Source organism: Haliotis rufescens, unplaced genomic scaffold (genome assembly GCF_023055435.1).
Source record: "Haliotis rufescens isolate VD_foot unplaced genomic scaffold, xgHalRufe1.0.p SCAF_32, whole genome shotgun sequence".
In the NCBI taxonomy this organism is placed as follows: Eukaryota; Metazoa; Mollusca; class Gastropoda; order Lepetellida; family Haliotidae; genus Haliotis; species Haliotis rufescens.
Window position 1 is genome coordinate 5,283,043 of NW_025964024.1, and position 13,612 is coordinate 5,296,654.

Here is a 13,612-nt window from a genome sequence, read left to right on the forward strand (position 1 = left end):
GACAAGCACACACACACACACACACACACACACACACACACACACACACACACACACACACACACACACACACACACACACACACACACACACACACACACACACAGCTGTAATAAGTGCATTATTCTTGACGCCCATTTCACAGTCATCACCTCTTTTTATCCTATTGTATTGTATTACACCGTGTGCGTGTACAAGGTCGGGGTCTTGTGTGGACTGGGCCACGTGTCACAAACGTACGGCGACTCATATGCTTCGGGTGCTATCGTCCATGACACATTCCATGATCTGATCTCAACGGCCGCCATCCAAGATTCATAATGAACTATGACGATGTTTTAGTACACCTGGGAGATTTTGGAACCTATCAGAAACGTATTTCCATCCTTCTATGTACTCTACCGGTATTCTTCGCAATGCCGATGATGATCTCTGTATTTCTTGTCAATGCACCAGACCAGAGGTGTATGTACAAACAGAACCAGAGCACATTCATCGAAACAGGGGTACCTTTTATGATTAGAGTGAGTGAGTGAGTGAGTGAGTATGGTTTTACGCCGCTTTTAGCAATATTCCAGCAATATCACGGCGGGGGCATCACACATTGTATCCATGTCGGGAATCGAACCCAGGTCTTCGGCGTGACGAGCGAACGCTTTAACCACTAGGCTACCCGACTGCCCCTTTATGATTAGAATGAAGAGTTATTTTTATAGCTGTCACAGCGAGTACAGTACTTTAAAGGTGCTAGTTTCTTTCTTCATTCAGTAGACCCGTGAAGATCCGGGGTAGAATAGGTCATGCTTGCTGTAAAAGGCGACTATGCTTGTCGTAAGAGGCGACTAACGGGATCGGTTGGTCAGGCTCGCTGACTTGGTTGATGTTTGTCGTCGATCCCAATTGCGTGGATCGATGCTCATGATGTAAATCACTGGATTGTCTGGTCCAGACTAGATTGTTTACAGATCGCCGTCATATAGCTGTGATATTGCTGAGTGTGGCATTAACCAACCAACCAACCAACAAACTTCATTCAGTATGATATAAAAAGCGTCTTTCCTCACACGAAATGTTACGTCGATATTCACATACTTTCATTGGGATGGGACCGCCTCCGTGGTCTAGTGGTAGAGCGTCCGCCCGGAGAGCGGAAGGCCTGGGGTTCGATCCCCGGCCGCGTCATACCAAAAGACGTTAAAAGCTGGTATTTGTTGTTACCCTGTCTGGCGCTCGGCATTAAGGGGCTAAAACAAGGACTGATCGGCTCGGAGTCAGTATACTGTGTCTGAGTGGAGTATTCATGTTAAACTGCGGCATGGTACCTCAGTGAGCTAGCACTATAAATCGGCATCAGTTCGTACTAGTACAAGCAGCCACACAAACACACACACGTACATGTACGTCGCTATATAAGTGCAATAATCTTGGACGCGACGTTAAACCCCATTTCACCTCACCTCATTGGGATGGAAGAAAAATTGTGTACTCTTTACAGCACAAGCCATGTGTGTCATGTACATGTAGTTAGGTGTATAAGACAGACACTCCACAATGCAGTAGTCCCTTTGTATCTATTGCTTGTCGTAAGAGGCGACTGCAATGGGTTTGGTGGTCGAAGCTTTGTGTACTTTCCAATGGAGATTCTTCGTGAAAAAGTGCATAATACTCTAACGAATAATTCAAATGGTAAGAATGTCAGATTGACATCGGGGAGACACAATCTGTATATCATATTCTTTTGTTGCAAAGGATCAGCCCGTACATTGAAACATTGAAGCCATGTGGTAGTGAACAGCTATTTCGAATTGAACAGGAGGCACATGGGCCAGGGTCCGATAAGAAGAATGTGTATGTGAGTGAGTGTGTGTGTGTGTGTGTGTGTGTGTGTGTATGTGTGCGTGCGTGCGTGCGTGTGCGTGCGTGCGTGCGTGCGTGCGCGCATGTATAAGCGTGTCAAAATCAAGTTCATAGTTAAGATGACTTTACTAAAATATATTTGATCAAATGCATGTCGTGGGGACGCTGCTTGAATACTGTGTCTTTCACTCTGGTGAATGTGACCGCCTCCATGGTCTAGTGGTAGAGCGTCCGCCCGGAGAGCGGAAGGTCCGGTGTTAGATCCCCGACCGCGTCATACCAAAAGACGTTAAAAGCTGGTATTTGTTGTTACCCTGTCTGGCGCTCGGCATTAAGGGGCTAAAACAAGGACTGATCGGCTCGGAGTCAGTATACTGTGTCTGAGTGGGGTATTCATGTTAAACTGCGGCATGGTATCTCAGTGAGCTAGCACTATAAATCGGCATCAGTCCGGACTAGAACAAGCAGCCACACAAACACACACACGTACATGTACATGCACGTCGCTATATAAGTGCAATAATCTTGGACGCGACGTTAAACCCCATTTCACCTCACCTCTGGTGAATGTACAGGTGGCTTCACACGACAAAGTGTATTAACTGTGTGTGAACATGGCGTAAACAGCTTGAAAGCTAGTTTGTGAAGTTTGGCCAGAAGAAGAATCGGTCTCTATTCTCACCAATATCTTGGCAAATCCTTCAGTGTTTTGTCACAGTCGATTGTGACATGTGAATGGTTGTCAAACAGAAGAGATTGTCTGATAGATTTTGATGTATAGTGCACCCTTACCATTTTGCATCTATGAAGTACAGGACTTTTCATCCTTACAGGCTGCATTTGAGCGAAATACACAAGACCGCAAATGTCTGCTGGCATCAAAGTGACTGGGTATTCTTTTGACAAAATAGCAAAAAAAATGGCCACCGCCTTGTCATCAAACTCCTAGCAATCCATGCGGATATTGTGTCAACTTTCGGGGATGTGACTCCTCATTGTTAAGGTGAGGTGAGGTGAAATGGGGTTTAACGTTTGACTGCACTTATATAGCGACGTTGGTTGGTTGGTTGGTTGGTTGGTTGGTTTGTTGTTTTACGCCGCACTCAGCAATATTCCAGCTATATGACGGCGGTCTGTAAATAATCGAGTCTGGGCCAGACAATCCAGTGATTAATATCATGAGCATCGATTCATCGATCACATGCATCAACCAAGTCAGCGACCACCATATCCCGTTAGTCGCCTTTTACGACAAGCATAGTCGCCTTTTACGGCCAGCATGGGTTGCTGAAGACCTATTCTACCCCGGATCTTTACGGGTCATATAGCGACGTGCATGCACGTGTGTGTGTGTGTCTGAATCTTGGATGCCGGCCGTTGAGAGCAGATCATGGAATGTCTTATGGACGATAGCACCCGAAGCATATGCAGGCTGGTTATATTTTGAGTCGCCGTGCGTTTGTCACACGTGGCCTAGTCCACACTAGACCCTGACTTGGCACACACACAGAGTGTAATACAATACAATAGGATAAAAAGAGGGGATGATTGTGAAATGGGGGGTTAAGAATAATGCACTTATTACAGCGTGTGTGTGCTAGTGTGTGTGCTAGTGTGTGCGTGTTAGTGTGTGCGTGTGTGTGTGTGTGTGTGTGTGTGTGTGTGTGTGTGTGTGTGTGTGTGTGTGTGTGTGTGATTTTATAGTGCTAGCCCACAGAGATACCATGCCTCAGTTTTACATGAATACCCCACACAGACACAGTAAACTGAAATTAGCCGACCAGTCCTTGTTATATCCCCTTAATGCAGAGCGACAGGCAGGGTGACTACAAGTACCATCTTTTAACGTCTTTTGGTATGACGCGGCCGGGGATCGGACGCACTATGATGACCGAAAATAAATAATCCGATACTTTACGATGCACATATAACCAAGTCGAAGAGCCATTTTAACTTTAACCTCATACTTATAAAGTGAGTGAGTATTCTAATACGCCGCTTTTAGCAATATTCCAGCAATATCACGGCGGGAAATATCAGAAATGGGCTTCACATATAGCACCCATGCAGGGAATCGAACCCGGGTCCTCGGCGTGACGAGCGAACGCTTTAACCACTAGGCTACCCGACGTGATCAGCGCAAGCCAGCTACGAGGCTATCCCACCGCCCTGAGCGTCTGTGGAGTGCTATTCTCTGGCATTGACGGCATTACAATATGCAACTGTCAAAAAGAAGAATTCCTGAAGGCTTAAAGTAGATTTCGAATACGTCAGTTATAAAAAATCTGATTAAAAGCAAGTGTCATCCTTAGTTGGGACATACATGCCAAGTTTTCAGCTTCATCGAGCCAATGGTTTAATAAGAGGAGAGATTCACAATCCAGCCTGCAATTGGACAGAGGAAAGTCGGAATAGGGATAATAACCAACCCCGTTTAAACAACGGTCCCTTAATTCAAAATACCGGTGGTGAAGGCGTTCCCTTGTCACGACGAAGTTCAGGTTAAAGTCCTCACATGGGTACATTTCGGCTTCGATGTTGTTAGAAACTGCGTAAAATGATATTCACACTCATTGATATGACTAACGACATCATGAGCATCGACCCACGCAATTGGGATACGAAGACATGCATCAACCAAGTCAGCGAGTCTGACCACTAGATCCCGGTAGTCGCCTCTTATGACAAGCATTGGTTGCTGAACACCTATTCTACCCCGGATCCTCACGGGTCGGTTTTATTGTAGACATGGAGAGGACATTTCCAGATTTGATGAATCAATGACCAATATGACGTCGGATGCAAGTTTGACTTGTACCAGATGTACCACTGATTCAGGTGAACACTTTATGTGCATGAGTTTGTGACGGGTGCCATCAGTGGGACAGGACATCATCCACTATTACCTGGTATCATCAATATTTGATAGTGATTCATGAACATATCGGGCGGTCGGGTAGCCTAGTGGTTAAAGCGTTCGCTCGTCACGCCGAAGACCCGGGTTCGATTCCCGACATGGGTACAATGTGTGAAGCCCATTTCTGGTGTCCCACCGCCGTGATGTTGCTGGAATATTGCTAAAAGCGGCGTAAAACCATACTCACTCACTCACTCATGAACATATCATAGTCGGCATCTCACAATGAACTCTGCTTTTATCAGATATTTCTTATGATCAAGGATTATATTTCCCCAAAATACTGGAATTTTTTTTTTGGCCTTTACTTAATTAGATTTTACAATGAGAAATGTGACGTAAAAAACTTTAATATTCTTAGGGTCTCCCTTTCAGATAAAACAAGTTTAAGACGTTCGCTTTGAAAAGCATTATTTTGTAATTAACAATTTCTTTGAATGTGTATGTCAAACAATATTTTGATGGAAACCGGCGGTTATGCTCTATGTAGTGTTCTTCATCGGCACCGGAAAAACGGCAACATTTTCTCCAAGCCTGACGATATTCTTCATTATCTGACTCTTGAATGACGCCTCCAGCATCGGCCTTTTTGTCTCATTCTTTGTCATGGGTAATTACACCCAGAAGGAGATAATTCAAGAAGCTGCTGTAGTTATCATTTTCGGTTTCTTCTTGTACCTCATTACAAAAGTCGACAGTCAATAAAACCTATCATCAATCCACTTCATTAAAAGTGGTTTTCTTTGCAGAGTCATCATTGAAAAAGACGGTGCTATGTTTCCCTTCTTGAAGGACGTCTGAAGTGCCAAGGGTTCGACAGGAGTAACACTATGTAATAACTGGGAGGCAACACTTTCGTTTCAAGGCAAAGACTATCGACTTCGTATGGCATCCATCTTCCCGAGGCTGGTATTATAGAGTTACATTTTGGCTGGACTAACGAGTCTATGCATAGTCCAATCAAAATCGCGCACCGAAATCGAAATCCGGTTCGTAAAGTGTCATGCATAGTTCGGTCGACTGCAAGATTTGCAAAGCATGTGCACCGCTAACTCGTTGTCAACAAATATTTTCTATATCTTTTCATGTTTTAGATCAAGGCGCTCACGTGATTTGATGCACTTCGCGATGTAAGACTCGTTTGATCACAATATAGATCTTGATTATCGATCAGATCGTCTTGACTGGGCGCCACCGTTTTGTTTGAAGCAAATGTTAGTGATACGAGAGGTTAAATCTGATTGGTCAATAGGAGTGGCATAGAAAGGACATTACTCGTAATAGCCACTGGTGGCGCTACGATCGAGCCCAGGAATATCAGCCTAGTTCGGCAAGGGTGGAAACTGGACTTTTAAAGTCAGTTAACTCTCTTGCCTGGGGAAGATGTATGGCATCATTCTTCAGGCTTCCGAAACGTGACACTGATTTCAGCGAGTTTTATCAGCATGCATCTTGCAGCGAGTTTTATCAGCATACATCTTGCAACATGTGAGTTTATTACCATAATTTGGCATAACAGAATGGTTCCGACAATACCTTCTCAGAACAGTACATTTCTTATTGTTTCCGTATGGCTGAATGCGATGCGTCGTTAAATCTAAACTTACTTATCTTTTCATTTCCAAATGAAATATTTGCTTTTAGACAAAAAAACAACAACAAAAAGGATTTTGAGGTTTTGAAATTTGAATTCATATTTGATCAGAACTTAATCAGAAAAATATCTGGTCATGGACCGCTGTTGTATACAGAAATAATCATCATTAAACCAAGTAGGTAATGTCTTTGCATGTATTTGTGACCATGACTTGCTATCATCACTATTTGACACATATAGAGATCGAGTCGGATTCGTACAATGTAACCATGATTATGGAAAGGGTTTTGCTAAATTATTCATATCAGTTATAAATACTTTCTAAAGATACATATTTACATGTAGGCTTTTAAATTCTGGTTGGAAAAACACTTGTAAAAAGTGGAACTAAGTAGAGTATCTTAACTGTTTGATGAGGCGATTGAGAGACAGGCAACCAATAAATGAAGCTATCACACAAACGCACGCACGTACGCACACACACACACACATTTATGTTCTTTAGACGTTAGTGTTCCTCCTCGCGTCAGCACAACTCCCGACCTTCCGCACAACATGTTATGCTGCTGCTTGCATAACTGTTCTATTATCTGGCTCGTAATTCAATCGGTAACAGCACACATGGCGTATCTGACACAGATTTCCATATATTTAATTGAAATAACGCGAAATGTCTCGGTTTAACATGGGCCTATGTATTCTCGACAATAGAGCATCCAACGCTACGGTTGGCTGGCCAATTTGTCGTTTCGCATTCAGTGCATGTTTCGTGTCACTGAACTAAAGTTTCCCACAAGCCTGGCAAACTCGTTATAAAGTCTCGTCTGGATGATACCTGACGAAAGCTGAAAATTAATGGTTTCACGCTTTCGAAGATGCTTTTTCCTAATCATTATGAAACAACTCAGTCTGGCAAATGTCTTACACAGGCCTGCTATGTTTTCTATTTTAAACGCCTGGGAAAATCAAATGAAAAGTATGAGAACATAGCAATTTGGAAAAGGAGAACACATATCTTAATTATGGCAGACTCTACACTTCGATTTCCACCATTATGTGTCAAGCCTTTATCTGGTGTCTCCGGTCGTGATATTGTTGGTATGCTGATAAAGCCACATTCACTCGCTCACTGCTATCACAAGCCACGTCACAGTTTCCTGAATAACAACACCCTTGTCTGATCTTACAGGAGAGTATCTTATGGCTGCCCATCCTGACCCATGAGGGTTATCATTGTGACCCATGAGGGTTATTATTGTGACCCATGAGGGTTATCATTGTGACCCATGAGGGTTATCATTGTGACCCATGAGGGTTATCATTGTGACCCATGAGGGTTATCATCCTGACCCATGAGGGTTATCATTGTGACCCATGAGGGTTATCATCCTGACCCATGAGGGTTATCATTGTGACCCATGAGGGTTATCATCGTGACCCATGAGGGTTATCATCGTGACCCATGAGGGTTATCATTGTGACCCATGAGGGTTATCATTGTGACCCATGAGGGTTATCATTGTGACCCATGAGGGTTATCATCCTGACCCATGAGGGTTATCATTGTGACCCATGAGGGTTATCATTGTGACCCATGAGGGTTATCATTGTGACCCATGAGGGTTATCATCCTGACCCATGAGGGTTATCATTGTGACCCATGAGGGTTATCATTGTGACCCATGAGGGTTATCATTGTGACCCATGAGGGTTATCATTGTGTAGAACACCAGTGTACACAGAGATCATCTTCTTAAGAACATGCGCACGCATCAATGGGTAGTCAACCGGATACACAGGGGCGAATTTGTAATTTTGCAGCAAGACCCAGGACCCCTCTGAATATGTAAATTTATACACTGAGCACTCTAATGCTTACTAATATCCCCAGAAAACACACCTGAGCTCTGGATGAGAAGTGCCCGCAGCATATAGTTTATTTCCCAATGTAGAGAAATATGCTAAGTGTGCATCTGTACTATTGAGTCACAAAGATAGAACAGTAAGATTTGGACAACAGCACCTGCATTTGGTCTAAGTGTTTGTGTTAAGACATCACAGCCTGAGAAGCAATAATACAAGGGGAACCATTTGTACATCGAATGCAACGGACACAACCGCGCGTACGGGAACTGCTAAATACGTTCTGTAGTATTTGGATCGACTCGCGGAACACTTAATCAGGATGAAGTTTGACAATATTCTTGAAGATCATCTTGGGGCTTTTGGGAGTTACCAGAAAAGGAAGTATTTCTTGCTCTGCCTCCCGGGTGTCTTCTGTGCGATGCAGATGCTGAGTCCAGTCTTTGTTCTCAACATTCCGAATCACAGGTAAGATTTTGGCCTCAAAATGTCATATCCACGACGTGTTACCGTGAAGAACGAGGAACGCGTTCCCGAACACTGACGTGATTGTGAGAGCATTTGAACGCAACAGATCACACTAGATGTTGATTCTATTTGATTGTGCCACCTGACATAATGTTTCTACATTCTTTGAGACGACCCTTTTTGTTCAAATATTCTTAAGTGTGTGTTCAGATTCAGCATTTGTTTTCATATTGAAATAATGTAGGGCTAGTTTCACTTGTGCGGCGAGGTCTTGACAACATAGAGGACACCTTTCGTGAGAAGTCAAAGGTATAACACATATGGTTTTAGTTGTGATGCAGTGTCTCACGAGGTGTACATACAATGTATTACCGCTATGACATGATACTATATTAAGATCGTGGATACTAGGTGAAATAGGGATTAACGTCATACTAACTTCATCCCTTATTGCACACAAATAACTTGGATCGTCGTGTCAGTTGTGACATTCATCCACGCACCTGTCATTATATAGAATCTTACAAACGATCACTCGTATTGGAGAAACAAAACAACCTAAGCGCTACAATGATCGTAAGTCTATGTTAAAGTATGGGAGTTCCGATCACCTGAGCGCTAAGATCCCTTTGTACAACAGCACCAAGATGTTGATATTCGGCCCAAGAACAAGCAGAACTAATCATATTTAAAGGATCTAAATGAAGTAATTAATGACCTTTGCTTGTCTCCATTCCTTTTCCTTGTTCAGGATGAAATGGAATCGAGTACACAATTTCTTTATGGTGCTGAATGTATGCAATTTTTGTGATGGCACCGACGTCATGACTTTATCGAGAAAGCTTTTTGTTCATCGATGCTTTCTCAGCTCGATACCCGTGTTTTTGTTTTCCAAAGTTGCAAACGTGGACCACCTGCATCATTTCGGGCTTTCCTCCATGTTATTTTAAGCTGCCACGTGGTGCTGTAACTGAAATACTGTAACGGCGATTCATCCCTTTTGTTATGCTGTTAAGATAATACGCATCTAGGTTCCACACAATAGTGGTGAGTTTATATGTCGATGTATTGCGATGGTGACAGTATCATAAATAGTATATAAGTAGAAGTAAATAAGCAATGTCTATATCGCAATGTTCTTTTATCGAAAGGAGGATGTTTCGCTGTAGACATACGTACCTATCGTTGAGGCGGTTCCCTGAAAACTATGTCATCGTTCTTGGACGAGCTGGCTCTTGTAATCTACCACTGTCTAGACCCTATTAAGTACAGACTTCTATTATCAAGCTACATCTCGATCACAAGCGTCTTTTTGATCTTGATTTTTTTCAATCAGAAAGCATTATTCAGTTCTCTTTCGATGAAGAAAAGTATAAGTATAATTTAAAACGTGGTTTACGAAATCCACCGACTGAAAAAAATAAAAGCAGTTTTGTTTTCATTCCACCAACCAGAAATAAGTAACATGTCATAAAGAAAACACAACTCATTTCCTTTCCTATCAACATAAATAGATTGAAAGGCACCCACTTGCTGTCAACTGCAAGCTTCCAGTTGGGAAGACGCAGACATATTAGATTTTGGAAAGTAGTCCTGTAACTTCCAGAGTCTATTGTTGCATTACACAGCCAATCGAGCCTTAACACTTTATGTCGTTTCTTTCGCTATTGCTCCTGTTCCCACTGTCTCTCCTACCCACTTATCATTTGGAAGAAATGAAAACATTTGGTTAGAAATTTGATTTTTATTTGTTTCGACCTAGCTACGTGAAAATTTGGCCCTTAATACGGGTCAAAATCCGTAAACCAAAATAGAAATATGGCTAAAGGTTATACCAGGAAAAATAATGCCATGAGGTTTAAAATACCGTACGGTGGACCCAAATCTATGCAACCAGAAACCAGAGCATGTGCTATTTCCTGAAAGGGATTTCTCCATTGGCAAATTATGACAACAATAATGACATTTTACAGGGTTGTATTTATAATATTGTTGGATATTTCATTGTGCATAGTATTTAAAATGTTGGTACGTGAGCCGCGGGGTTCCCTAGACAGTTGTGGCCGGTAGGTATCACTGAACTTGACTGTTGTGTTGATTTCCGGTGACGAGACTGTCACAAGCGTGTATGACCGCCTGGACCCTCCGCCTCCTGCCTCCGATGAGACGTCTCATGCCGACGTCATATACCGTCTAACACAACACCGATCTGAAGCCGCGGGCTTGTCGTATGCTCTGACCAATTTTGGTTCCACTTTTCTGTGACGCAAGCCGCCTGTATTGGTTTCAGAAACATTTTCCTTATACAGAAGATGAGAGCGACCGGGTCGACAAATGTGCCGGTGATTTGTGGATTGTTCAAGAAACGTAGGTCCCTGTGTTCCTGACCTCCTCGTAGTAAATACGAAGCAGAAATACTTAGATATTCTAATTGGTTATTAAAGACACAACGGGCATGAACAGAAAGGAAGAGTAAACAAACAAAGGGTGAGATACAATATCTTATCAGTAACTTCTTGATGGCGTCGTCTCCAGGGCAACCTTTCTGCCAGAGGATATTCTCTTCTTATTATGGTTTTTGTCTATTTTCTGCTGCCTTGTTCTTGTCCTGCTGCTCTGTCTGTTGATAGATCCAGAGCAGCATTAAGTTCATAAAGAGTTGATGTGGATCATCATAGTTGATGAGAGATTAACCAAACCTGCAGATCTGATCGGAGTGTTCTGTAATCTCTACGCCATATATTGAAACACTGTTCTGTAATCTCTACGCCATATATTGAAACATTCTTCTGTAATCTCTACGCCATATATTGAAACACTGTTCTGTAATCTCTACGCCATATATTGAAACACTGTTCTGTAATCTCTACGCCATATATTGAAACACTGTTCTGTAATCTCTACGCCATATATTGAAACACTGTTCTGTAATCTCTACGCCATATATTGAAACACTGTTCTGTAATCTCTACGCCATATATTGAAACATTCTTCTGTAATCTCTACGCCATATATTGAAACACTGTTCTGTAATCTCTACGCCATATATTGAAACACTGTTCTGTAATCTCTACGCCATATATTGAAACACTGTTCTGTAATCTCTACGCCATATATTGAAACACTGTTCTGTAATCCCTACGCCATATATTGAAACACTGTTCTGTAATCCCTACGCCATATATTGAAACACTGTTCTGTAATCTCTACGCCATATATTGAAACACTGTTCTGTAATCTCTACGCCATATATTGAAACACTGTTCTGTAATCTCTACGCCATATATTGAAACACTGTTCTGTAATCTCTACGCCATATATTGAAACACTGTTCTGTAATCCCTACGCCATATATTGAAACACTGTTCTGTAATCTCTACGCCATATATTGAAACACTGTTCTGTAATCTCTACGCCATATATTGAAACACTGTTCTGTAATCTCTACGCCATATATTGAAACACTGTTCTGTAATCTCTACGCCATATATTGAAACACTGTTCTGTAATCTCTACGCCATATATTGAAACACTGTTCTGTAATCTCTACGCCATATATTGAAACACTGTTCTGTAATCTCTACGCCATACATTGAAACACTGTTCTGTAATCTCTACGCCATATATTGAAACACTGTTCTGTAATCTCTACGCCATATATTGAAACACTGTTCTGTAATCTCTACGCCATATATTGAAACACCGTTCTGTAATCTCTACGCCATATATTGAAACACTGTTCTGTAATCTCTACGCCATACATTGAAACACTGTTCTGTAATCTCTATGCCATATATTGAAACACTGTTCTGTAATCTCTACGCCATATATTGAAACACTGTTCTGTAATCTCTACGCCATATATTGAAACACTGTTCTGTAATCTCTACGCCATATATTGAAACACTGTTCTGTAATCTCTACGCCATATATTGAAACACTGTTCTGTAATCTATATGCCATATATTGAAACACTGCTGAATGTCACTTCAGTTTCCAATTCCAAAGCCCACACTGGCGGTTTTTCTAACGGGACGATCCGTAGTCCAAAGTAGTGACATACAGAATATTATTGTCTCAGGACTACAAATAATTTAACGTAGAGACTATTCATTTTATGACAACAAATCTATTATCAGCCAAGATCAATGTAACTGGAAGGCTGGGCGCTATACAAGTGCAATATTAAAATGATGTAATTTCCCAACTGTTGAATGCCTCTAATGTTGTGATCGGCGTTTATCAACAAACAGATGCCAGAAGTTTTTCCCCATTGCATTTTTGCTCCAATGGGAATTCCAAGAATGGATCGCCAACGTATACTGCTTGTAACAGCCCCTGAAGATCAGATGGTCAGACTCCAAAAACTTCCAATCCCATCGTGCCTCGCCGGCGTGGGATCGCTTCCGTTGTAGGGTTGTAGAGCATCCGCACGGAGAGCGAAAGGTCCGAGGTTAAGACGTTAAAAGATGCTTAAAAGATGGTACTTGTTGTTACCCTGTCTGGCGCTCGGCATTAAGGGGGCATTAAGGAGCTAAAACAGGGACTGGTCGGCTCGGAGTCAGCATACTGTTCTGAGTGAGGTATTCATGTTAAACTGAAGCATGGTGTCTCAGTGGACTAGCACTATAAATCGGCATCAGTCCGGACTAGTACGAGCAGCCACAGACACACGCGTTCATGCACGTCGTTATATCAGTGCAATAATCTTGACCGCGACGTTAAACCCCATTTACCGCACGTCACCTGCCGGTGTGGATGGTTGCCCCATTGTCTAGACATCACTGTTTTGCCAGGTCCAGCCCGACGCGACACGCGGTGTTACATTCATTCACATTACCCCATTGCAACCTTGAATTTGTAATCGCTTGCATGGCCACAATATATTCAACACATTTATTTATCTGGAG

General features: G+C 42.3%; 1 protein-coding gene across 1 annotated transcript in view; it reads left to right on the forward strand.

The window, feature by feature from the left end:
• The first annotated feature begins 8,201 nt into the window (after positions 1-8,201).
• Positions 8,202-13,612, forward strand: part of LOC124147683 (organic cation transporter protein-like) — a 28,344-nt gene continuing 22,933 nt past the window's right edge. Inside the window, exon 1 of the mRNA XM_046518406.2 lies at positions 8,202-8,702. Coding sequence (XP_046374362.2) covers positions 8,557-8,702 — 146 coding nt within the window. The 5' untranslated portion in view covers positions 8,202-8,556. The remainder of the gene's footprint in view (positions 8,703-13,612) is intronic.